Here is a 12,365-nt window from a genome sequence, read left to right as displayed (position 1 = left end):
TTTGTGGTACTGATTTCTCTGGCTAGATCTGACTCCTATCATGGTCTGTTTTGTATGTATATTTTTTATGAACCTAAACACTGTACAGGCTTAACAAAAGAAAAAAAAATCATTAACTTGGTACTTAGAGAATATGGACAAATTACAGGGAAGAAGTAAATAGGACATTTATCACGGAAATTGTTTTGATAGTTAATGGTGAACTTGGACTCTTGAGATAGAACAGGATTTACCTTTTTTGGTAAAGGCAAATATGTCAACAGCATTTTTTTTTTTTTTAAGATTAACCTAGAAATGACCTCTCACAGAAAGAAAACCAGCCATACTTTTCAATTTCAAGCTAAAAGATCTAAAAAGTTATTTCTACCTAATAAAAAAGTACAATAAGATCCTAAATTCCCACAGAAACTCTTCATCTACCTTATAACACATCAAAAGCCACCAAGAGGCTATTTATCCTGCAGGCCAGTGCTAATAAAGTTTTGCAGGCTTTTGTGATGGGTCACATGGCAGGGGAATAGATAGGTGGAGTTTTCAGGCAGGGAAGAGGAGAGTAACTTAGCTTTTAAGTTTCCAGAAGAAAATACAGAGAGATTTTTTTTTAAATTGTTCCATAATTTTTTTAACAAATGTTCCGTTTCACAACTCTTAGGATCCTAGTCTTGTTCTAGGTTTGGAACTACAGAAGGGGACAACAAAGATGAACATCCCCTCTTGAGGATTACAAAATAGTGGAGGAAAGAGGGACCATAGCAAATATACACATAATAATTCAGCAAGTGTTAAGTGCTGTCAAGAATACAGCAATCAGGGACACCTGGGTGGCTCAGTCGGTTAAGCGTCCGCCTTCAGCTCAGGTCATGATTTCAGGGTCCCGGGATTGAGCCCCACATCGGGCTCCTTGCTCAGCAGGGAGCCTGCTTCTGCCTCTGCCTGCTGTTCCCCCTGCTTGTGCCTGTGCCTGTACACTCTTTCTCTGACAAATAAATAAATCTTAAAAAAAAGAATACAGCAATCGGATAAGAGTGTTCGGAAGTTTTGTAGGGTCTTCAGAGAAGGTTTTTCTAAGAGGTGGCATTGGGTGGAGACCAGCAGAAAATAAGATATGCAGGGGGAGCATATTCAAGGGAGAGAGAGCAAACCATGAACGCACGAGCCATGAGACAGGAGAGCACCTGGCCTGTGGTCACAGAACAGCAGAGAAGCTAGTAAGCAAAAAGGTGAGTGGAAGTAGAGTAGGTTCAGAGAGGTGAACTTGGAAAGCAGAAAGTTTGCATAATATGACACAAGACCAAGAAAATTTAAACAAATGAATGGAAAATTGGACTATCAAAAACTTAAAATTTCTGTATAGCAGAAAACCATGAAGTCAGCCAAAAGATAAACAGCAACTAGTGAGGGAAAATCGTACTTCTTTACCAGATTTTTTCTTTTTCTTTCTTTTTTTTTGGGGGGGGGAGGGGAAATTTCCTTATATCAATATGAGTTAGTAACCCAACAGAAAAATGCATGAACAAAGAATATGAAGGAGAAAAGCAATAGAAATGGTATCTAAGCATATTCAAGGATGTTCAACCTTAATTCTAATGAGGGAAACTCAAGTCAAAACTACACTGAGGTGCCAATTTCTTACCCTATCAGACTGGCAAACATCCAACCGTTTGATCTTAACAACGTCGAAAAGTTTGAGGCCTAAAGAATCAGATGCTGTTGTGTATTGCCATCGGGAACGTAAACAGGTACAGTCTTTACAGAGAGAACTTTGGCACTATCAAAATTTTAAATGCCAAAATATCTTCGACCTAGCAGGTGAACTTCTAAGACTTAATCAACAGACTTATTTGCACATGTGTTGAATGAATGATGTTCAAGGATACTCACCGTGGCAGTATTTGTAACAGCAGGAAACCACAGGACATGTTGAGTAGTGAGGAATGAATTTGAAGCAAGGAAGGGAGTCTGTGATAATACATCTCTTTTTGGACTTGAACCTTTGGAAGTTCTTCAGCAGGTTATCATGAGAACGAGGCATCATATAGGATACGTGGTCAGCCATTGATTTCAGGATGGGTTACATGTGTGTGGGACCTGGGTTACCAAATATCACTTTCAGAGCTCTGATGGAACTCTGGGAGTTGGGGGGGGTCCCCCCTTGCAAGGGACAGGACCACCAGGGGGGGTAGTAGACAAGGTTGCAAGGCGAGGCAGGGACGAACCAATAACACAGGGCTTTTCTTAGCCTGGCTAAGAGCTTCTGACTTTCTCCAGAAGGCACGGGCAACCTTCAGGAGAAGGCAGTGACCTCATCTGATTTGCATTTTTAAAGAGAGTTCTTTTAGCACTATCAGAGAAGAGATTACAGAGCCCCAAAGCAGAAGCACCAACAGAGATTAGTGTGAAAAGAAATGCATCTGCTTGGGCTTCTCCTGAATCAGGATTCTAAAAGTCAAAATGTCTTCACTACAGAATTGCCTTTAAAAAATCAAAAACAAAAATAAAAAAAAAAAAATCATCTCTGAGAAGGGCATGGCCGTTCTGACTAGGTGAGCACCCACTCTCTACCCTCTCATCAGCACCCCTTCCCAGGTACTCGTCTACCTTGCATTCCGTCTCTGTCCCCGGTCCCCGTGCTCTTCCGAGGCATCTCAGGAAACATTTGGCCCTCCAAGATCTCATGAGCATTTTAATTAATCGATTGGGGTGAAAGCAAAGGGCGCATGTACTCCAAGTGCCCGGCTCTAGCAAGCCGTGGCAGAAAGCAAAGCCTTATTATGTCCATCCCACAGGCATAAATGAGTCTAGATATAAACACTGAAGCCGGGGTGGTTTTTTGTTTATTTGTTTGTTTTATTCTAATGAGTTGCTGCATGCCAAAGAATGAATTTATTAGGGTTATTTAACAATGCCTTCATATTTTTATTCTTTTTTTTTTTAGTTCTTTTGTCTGCTTCTCGGCGGGGAAAACATCTTGGTTAGGCTAAGACAGGGGTTCAGCAGATGGAAGAGGGAGAACAACATTTGTAAAGAAAAACCAAAATAGGTCACTATGGAATTCTGATGAAACAATAGATTGTGCTTATAGATTTCATTTTTCAAAAAGCAGACTATTAGGACAAATTTCAACGATTTAATGAGAACTTTGAAATGAATGTGTTATCTTAATTCGGATTTCTCTCAAAGGGAGAAAAAATTGTTTTAATGTTCCTGTGTTTCATCTTTGTCCCTTCAGAAAGATCCTACCCACCATGAAGGTGACCAGCGTGCAGGCTTCCGTATCCCCCTCCTACCCATGAATCGACAGTGATACAGTGACAGTCCTGAGCAAGTCACAAATACTGATTATGTCAGGTTGAGCTTATTTGGATTAAATGTCCTCTGTTTTCTTAGCATTCTTTCTTTTTAAATATACATGCTTTTTTGAAATATAACTGGCATATAACACTGGGTGAGTTTAAGGTGTACAACGTGTTGATCTGATAACATGCGTATGTAACAAAATGATTATCACAATAAGGTCACTTACATTACCTCACATGGTTACCCTTTTTGTGTGTGTGATGAGAACTTTCAAGATCAACTGTCCTAGCACCTTTCTAGTATACAAAACAGTACGTATTGTTAGCTAGAATTGCCATACTGTACGTGAGACCCCCAGATCTCAACATCTTGTAACTGAAAGTCTCTGCCTTTTGACTACCCTCACCTGTTTCTCCCAAATCCCCTCCACTGAATTTTCAAGGTCATTTCTACTCCATCGCTATTTAGGAAAGGGCTGATAACACCTCATTTAAAAAGAAAGGCGTTCTCTTCTCATCTCTAAAACATTTTGAAAATCATTCCCTTCTAGGTTAAAATCAGGAGCCCTAAGTAAGATCGTTTCTGATGTTACATCTCCTTTTCTCAAGAAATAAATTAAAAATATATATCTGATCATAGGAAATCCTACTGAATATTTCTCTCTTAGAGGAACATAAACATGAAGCAGTGCCTGCAGCAGGATAGTTTTTAATCCAGTGCCATCCAAAGATGAGAGATAATGTCTAGCTCCTGTGTCAGAGCCTTTGCTCTTCATAAAGTCAAATACTTAGAAAAAAAAATCAGAATATTTGCCTTTTTCCAAACCTGCTTTCTCTCTCACTCGATCTCTCTCGTGCTAACATCCCAGGAGAAACATATATCCTAATCTGAGGCTAGCTGGTGTGCATTCGGTGAACCGTGGTGCTTTGCAGACTTAGAGCAGGTTCTTTTTGTATGTTCCCTTGAGGGCAACATTTTTTTTTTTTTTTGACCATTTCGGTATCTGTCAACTAGGGTTATGTCATAAATGTTAAATTGGTCAAATATTAATCGACTAGAATTCTGACTCTTCAGGTCTCTGTCAAACAAATATTGGAAAAATATCTGAATCTTTTATAAATATTGTAAATATTTGGTCACTCTGGTTTCCTTTTGCTGCAAAATAAATGGTCCCCAAATTTAACAACTTAAAATAACAACCATATTATTACAAATCACAGTATAGTGGGTCGGGAATTCAAGTACAGCTCAGGGTGCTGATTCTGCTACCCCCCACCCCCACGTTGTTGGCTGGGGTCACTAGATGGCAATCCACTGGGAGATAGGTCTAGAAGGTCCTAGACTACCTCACTCATATGTCTGGCACCATTGCAGCTGTCTTATCCCCATAGGGGCTGCTATAGCAAAAATACCAGAATCTGCATGGTTTAAATAGCCAACATGTATTTCTCACAATTCTGGAGCCTGTGAAGTCCTAGGTCAAGGCACCAGGAGATGTGGCATCTGGTGTTAGCCTGCTTCCTTCCATACACAGCCATCTTCTTGCTGTGTCCTCACATGATGGAAGGGGCCAAGAAGCTCTCATGTCCTAATTACTTCCCAAAGGTCCCCCTCCAAGTAGCATCACTTTGGAGACTGGTTTTCAACATGTGAATTTGGGGGAGGGGAGGCACAAATATTCTGTCTGCAACAGGAAGGCTGACTGGAAATCTGGGCCCAACTGAGACTGTCACCTGGAGTGCCCACACATGACCAGTCCAGCATGGTGAGCTCCGAGTAGAGTCTCACAAGAAATCAAAAGTGGAAACTCTAGTCTCTTCAGTACCTATCTGGAAACAGACAGTGTCCCTTCCATTGTGCACTGTCAGTGACAGAGCCCCCAAATTCAAAGGCATGGGGCATAAACCCCACCTCTCAATAGGAAAGGCATCCAAGACTTTGTAATCATCATTCATTGGCAGAGGGATGCATCCTGAGGAAAGAACATAGTCTTGTATCTCTCAGTAATGAACTCATCCATCACAGAGCAGCTATTATCCAGACACTGATTTAGTGTACAAAAGAGCAGCGGCTACACAGCTTCAAGTCAGCCCCGTGTCTTGTATTTCTCTCTTCCTCCTCATATCATTGCTGTCAACACTTCGACCAAAATTTCTTGCAAGTTGGTCCTCTCTTTTCCACTTCCGCCCAGAAGTAGGGCCTAGGATTAGCTAACGTTTGTTGAGAGCTCATTGTACTCCAGGCACTGTGCTACCAACTTCCCAGACACTCTCTGGTTTGTTTCCTCGTGCCACTGCTATTAGGGAGACATGGTCATGATGAACAGAATGCGACTCTGTGGCCTCCGTTACGTCTCTGGCATTGAATAGAGGGTCCTAGATGGAAACACAAGCGCCTGACTCCATCTAACCAGAGGCAGGTCTCCTTACTCTTTATAGGAAAGTCTGTGCTTACTTGAGCAAAATGCCTTGGCCCAGAGGTGCAGCTTTGCCTGCAGCCCGATGCCTCAGCTTTGAATGTGCACCTTTCCAGCTGAGCTGCAACGCACAGCCCCTGTCCTAACACAGTCACCACAGCTCTGCGCCTCAGAACCTCGTGCTGTGATACCAGTTATTTCTAGAACTCATCTAAACTTCACCTCCACTTAGAAACAGAAGTTATGGATGCTGCTGCAGCAAGACAACAGTCCTTTGTTTAAAGAGATCCAAACTCTGCTGGCACAGGAAATATGTGCAGAAGGATCAGCTGATCGTTAGCAGACATACCAGGACAGACCTGGCTTAATTGGCCATAGATAACAGCTCCAAGAGCACAGTTAAAAATAATGTTCCAAATATTTCACAATATAAAAGGCATGGAGATAATTAAGACAGCGTAGGATGGCAGCCTCTGGAGTAAGTTATGACTATGTTGTGACTTAATTGATTGCAGAGAAACTTACCAAATACTGCCTTGGTGTCATAAGGGTATTGGGGGGAGAGAGAGGGATGGTTTCCTTCAGCCCCAAAGAAGACGGAAGGTTTTCCTGATCTGGTGACAGCCTTGCCCAGCTGGTGGGGGGCTAAGCAGTCAGGCAGGGATGCTGCTGGCTGCTCAGTGGGCTATGCGGATGCTCTTACCATCTGAGTTCTGGGGTCCAGGGAGACTGGCTTCCAGGCATACATGGATGGAGTCCCAGGACTGAGTAGCTCTGGTCTTGCTGCCATGTTCTCCTTCCATAATATACCTAAACTAGATTCCCAAAGACCAGAGCTGTAAGCCTGCTGTAAGTCCCTTTATAGCAAAATGCAAACAAAATACTGGAAGCGTTTTCTGAAAAGCTGCTTTTCCTTTTGTGGCCCTGGGAAGTCCTGACATGTATATTTAGAACAAAAAGGGGCACTGGGCAGAGGGATGATTGTATCTTAAGGAGACGTCTTTTTGTTTTGTTTTCATTTTTATTGAGATAGAACTGATGTGTAACATTGTATTAGTCCAAGGTGTACAGCATAATGATTTGATACATGGATATATACTGAAAAATGATCATCATAATAAATCTAATTAAAATCCATTACGACACAGTTGCACATTTTTTTCTTATGATGAGAACTTTTAAGATCTACTCTCTTAGCAACTTCCAATATGTAAAACAATATTGTTAACTACAGTCACGAGGCTATACATTACATCCGCAGGAATTATTAACTGAAGTTTCTACCCTTTGATCTCCTCCACCCATTTCTCTTACCTCCTAATCCCTGCTCCTGGCAACCACCAATCCATTTTCCGTATCTATGAGTTCAGGTTTTTTTTTTTTTAAGATTCCACGTATAACTGAGACCATACAGTATTTGTCATTCACTGACTTATTTCACTTAACATAATGCCTTCAAGGTCCATCTGTGTTGTTGCAAATGGCAGAATTTCTTCCTTTTCTAAGACTGAATGATACGCATATTTCACATCTTTATCCATGCATCTGTTGATGGACAGTTCCATCGTTCCCGTGTCGTGGGAACTGCAGTGAACATGGGGCTGCGGATATATTTCAAGATGGTGATTTGGTTTCCCGGAAATGGGATTACTGGATCATATGGTAGGCCTATTTTTAATCTTTTGAGGAAACTCCGTACTATTCTCCATAGTGGCTGCACCAGCTTATGTCCCCACCAACAGTGTAGAAGTGTTGTCTTTTCTCCACTTCTGTAGTTGATGAGTATGATAATCATTACTGCTCTTTTCCATTATTATTATTTTGGTAAAAAACACATCACATAAAATCTACCCTCTTAACAAAATTTGAGGTGTAGAATACAGTATCATTAACTATATGCACATTACTACTCTTAATGATTCTGAGATTTTGAGCCTCTACATTGACTTTTGAGTCTTCAAAAGAGAATTTAATTTACGTAGTAAATATATGTTTATAATTAGTGTGCATATATATATACTAATTTATATATAATATATATTTATAAAGTATACAACATAATGATTTGATACATATATATTGAAAATGATCACTTCGTTTATATATATTATATATAAACAATATATAATATAAATGTATTAAATATAAAGAATATATATAATATATATATATAATACATAAACTAGTATACACTATATATATAAACTAGTACATACATCATTAGTAATTGCCTAAACGACATAACAGCTTAAAGTAGCATATTCTGACTGCTGATCTAAATTAAAAGAAAAATAGATACTTACCTACATCAAAAATGTGTCATCTTAAATTAGGTTTTTTAACAAAGTAAATGAATTGAGATGAAGAATGGAAATCTGTGGGGTGCCTGAGTGTCTCAGTAGGGTGCCTGAGTGTCTCAGTAGGTTAAGCATCTGCCTATGGCTCAGGTTCTGATTTCAGGGTCCTGCGATCATACCCCTTGTTGGGCTTCCTGCTCAGTGGAAAGTCTGCTTCTCCTTCTCCCTTTGCCCATCTCTGTTTCTCTCATGTAAATAAATAAATAATTTTTTAAAGAAGAAGAAGGAGAAGAGGAAGAGGAAGAGGAGGAGGAAGAAGAAAGTGGAAACCCAGGAGCAAGCAATTTGAGTAAATTTGATCATTTGGTTAGGTTTAATATGCAGGATCATCAATCAGATTGCCTTTTTCCATGGCCCTATAGGCAAGTGATCTGGAGAAGCTCGCCCTGAACACCATGATTAGAATCTAAAAAGGTAAGATGCGTTTGCAGACCCAGAAACCTAAGAGGCCAGCACTGTGTTGGGGAAGGAGCCAGGAACAAAAAGACTGAAATCACCAAAGAGAAAAACCTCCCTCCCTGCTTTATGAGAGGACCCCATAATTTCAAATTGAGACACTGTAGTAAGTCCACTACACTTGTCCTTACTGCGGGGAGCACAGTGGCTCTCAGACTTCCCAGAGAGCTAAACTTAGCACGGTCTCAAGTCAGCCCATTCAGGTCAGATGAATATAAGACCAATACTCTTTGTCTTATGATTTATGCAAATGCGTCTGTAAAACACCAACTTAAGGGACCCATGGTTTCAGTTTCTTTAAGTGCATTTGTTGAATAACTCCATCAGGCCAAGTCTTTTTCCTGTACGAGGTTTCTTGATTCTCCTAGCAGAATGCACCCATCTAGAGAAACTTGCTCATTTGTCATAATTAATCGTCAACAAAAAACCTGTTGGAATGTCTAATGGGAAAGGGGATTATTTTTAATAAAGATACAAAACACATAAGGAGACATAAAAGAAACAGATTGGCTCACAGACAACAGTTAGCCACCTTTTAAAACCTTCAAGGGAAAAACCTCTCTAAGATCAGAATACTACAACCTCGCAATGGGCATCCTCTGTCCGCCCCGCCAGATAACAGGGTCTGTAAGCCGCAGAGAAATTGTTACTTTTGTTATAAGATCGTGCTGTGATGTACACAGAGAAGTCTGCATTATCTAAGAGGAAAAAAAAAAACAAAAACAGAAAATTTGCTGTTAGGGGTTCTTTGTGAGTCTGTTCACACTCAAAATCTTTCCCATGGTAAGAATGCTATGGGACAGAGTACCCAGGATGCGTGTGGACTAGAGGGACCTCCCTGAGTGCATTCACTCCAGGAGCATTTTACGAGGGGTAGAAGGGAGACTCGGTTCTGGGATTGGGCGCAGATGGCCAGTGGGTGGTGTTAAAGCTGATACTGTGCACAAAACCCAGTGCTCTTCAGAAATATAATCTTTGCTTCCCAGAGAGTACTGTATCCTTCTTACAAGAATTCACCTCTTAAAAGGTTTCTAATCAGCCTAATTGGAAACTACTTGTAACCCTGAAAAGATTTTGATGTTGGACCTTGACTGAGCATGCATAGCTGGATATGTAATAAAAATAAAGTTTGGTTTCTTGGTGCTAATACTATAAAATAACTACTATAAACAGCATTTCACATTAATAATACAGCTAGGAAGCAAATTATATGATATATGGATGGTATATTTCCAGTTGCATGCTTAAAATATTTATGCATAGAAGAAAAAAAGCAAACTATTCCAGGTGTTATTCTGGGAAGTGGCATTATGGGTGTATTTCTCTCCTTTGTTGTTGGTTTTTTTTTCTGTATTTTGTAAGTGTTTGATAATAAACATGTATTATTTTGAAAGAAGGAAAGTGTTTTAAGATTGGCTCCCAAGAGCTTTAGTGGTTGAAAAACTTGAAATCTAAGATTGGAATCTGTATGTTAAAAGTCTAGGCTACATCAAAAGAAACGAAATCTTGCCATTTGCAACGACGTGAATGGAGCTAGAAGGTATCATACTAAGTGAAATAAGTCAATCAGAGAAAGAAAATTATCATATGCTGTTTCTGATATGAGGAATTTGAGAGGCAGGACTGGAGGTCATAGGGGGTAGGGAGGGAAAAAATGAAACAAGATCGGATTGGGAGGGAGACAAACCATAAGAGACTCTTAATCTCGTGAAACAAACTGAGGGCTGCTGGGGGGTGGGGAGTAGGGATAGATGGCTGGGTTATGGACATTGGGGAGGGTATGTGCTATGGTGAGTGCTGTGAATTGTGTAAGACTGATGATTCACAGACCTGTACCCCTGGGGCAAATAATATATTATATGTTAATTAAAAAAAAGTATAGGCTGCAGTGTCTAATATGGCAGCCACTAGTCTCAATTAAATATTTAAAATTATATTTAAATTAGGGCACCTGTGTAGCTCACTTAGTTAGTTAAGCATCTGCCTTCTGCTCAGGTCATGATCTGCCCTGGGATCGAGTTCCGCATTGGGTTCCCTGTTAGTGAGGAGTCTGCTTCTGTCTCTGCCTCTCTCCTCTGCTCATGGTCTCTCTCTGGCTCTCTCTCAAATAAACAAATAAAATATTTTTAAAAATTACATTTAAATTAATTAAAAGCAAACTAATTTATTAACAGTTTGATTCTTCAGTCACACTAGTCACATGGTAAGTTTCAAAAGCCCATTATCATCATCACAGAAAGTTCTTTTCAACAACCTGGAAGCAGGTTACCAAACTGTGCCCTGAACACTAAAGACAGAAGTGAGCCAGTTTTCAGGGGCACAAGAATGGGCGAATGTCCCTCGACATTGACCCTGAGAAACTCCTCATAAGCAGTGCCTTTTCTACACCCCACCAGTCTGAGGCAAGATAAGCTCAGAGGCTTTCTCCTCGCAGGTGTTCTGCTAGTTATTGATGGCGCAACGCCCAGAACTCTGGGCTATCATCTCCTCAGGCAGACCTCCTGCCGACATATCACTAAGGACTATCTTCTCCAGAAAATTAAAGCTTCGCAAGCAGAAGTTCAGTTCAGCACAATTTCATTTCACAAATATTTGTTGAGCATTTACAATGTTATAGGCACCATAATAAGCCTTGAACATACAAAACCAAGTAAGAGACATATCTCTATCCTCCAAAGGATGCCAAAGGGCTAAGACGGAAGGACACAAAGTAAGGACAGGTCTGTTCTTGGAGAATCTAGAAATGTTCCATGCATCTTAAATAGGTTTGAATAGGGTCTCAACATTTTTGCACCCAAATCCACATGCTGGCACTTCTCCAACTTTCTCAATTTTCCTCATCCTCCTGAAGAAAAGCCTAGACTTCATGTTTGAAATGTAGCTGATTCCTGACCTAATATCGTTTTGTTCTTAATTTTGTTCTTTTGGTTTAATTTCACGTGGGATAGAGACATTCAACAATGTTAATATGAATGGATTTTCTCATGTTTAAGCCTGTTTTTATATATGTAAAATAAGTTTAACTCTTCAAATGAAATAAAAATATAAAATACTGCTTTGATATTTAGTCATCCATCCCATTTCAGATTATATAAAATCAAATACAAATTTTGAGTGAATGGTTATTTTTCAACCAGTTGTGTTGGAACTGTTTCAGCACAGGTTAACCACCCGGAACCCTCTGTTCTCATATAAATCATGTTCCTGTATTTTAACAGATGCGATGCTCTTGGTGGCAGAGCGACTGGAAGGACCATTCAACATTGAGTCTGTCATGGACCCAATAGATGTCAAGATCTCCGAAGCCATTATGAACATGCAGGAAAACAGCATGCAGGTGTCTGCAAAGGTATTTGCATTAGTCATACTTCTACGAATGAGGAAAGTGCAATAATCTAAAAAATGAAGTAGCTAGATACATGGGCTGGGATTATAAATTCTAATACATTGTCGGAGAGCTTTTCCTATTGAGCTACAAATTTGCTACTTCATTAAAAACGTCCAACAAAATGGCATTGAGAAAGGGAGCCATCTTTTCTTTCTCAACTACTCAATCATGGAATTTCAGAGAGCCCCAGGTAGATGGACTAATCCCTCACATTTGTGAGCAATTTGGGGGAAATTTTCTTTCTAATATGTTTGAAATTTCTGCACACCCTCAGCCCATTCTCTCTCTAGGAACCTCTAATTATATCTTCAGCTGTGCAAACCAGGCAAATGTTCTATGTGTTCAATCGTAAATAATTAAACATTTTCATCTGCGTTTCTTTTTTAAGACTGTGGCGTAACCTTCATTAATGAATCTTCAGGGGAGAAAATGCTCCTTTGTATGAAGTCAA

The 12,365-nt window shown here is 40.0% G+C and overlaps 1 protein-coding gene across 3 annotated transcripts in view; it reads left to right on the top strand.

Moving 5' to 3' along the window:
• GPC6 (glypican 6) overlaps nt 1-12,365 on the top strand; it is a 1,087,460-nt gene that overhangs the window by 968,674 nt on the left and 106,421 nt on the right. For all 3 annotated transcript variants that reach the window (XM_032864158.1, XM_032864157.1, XM_032864159.1), the window contains exon 5: nt 11,745-11,875. In XM_032864158.1, coding sequence (XP_032720049.1) covers nt 11,745-11,875 — 131 coding nt within the window. The remainder of the gene's footprint in view (nt 1-11,744; nt 11,876-12,365) is intronic.

Source organism: Lontra canadensis, unplaced genomic scaffold (assembly GCF_010015895.1).
Source record: "Lontra canadensis isolate GAN:19392208 unplaced genomic scaffold, GSC_riverotter_1.0 scaffold26, whole genome shotgun sequence".
Taxonomy (NCBI): Eukaryota; Metazoa; Chordata; class Mammalia; order Carnivora; family Mustelidae; genus Lontra; species Lontra canadensis.
Note: the sequence above shows the minus strand (reverse complement) of the source record. Positions and strands in the feature narration are given on the sequence as shown.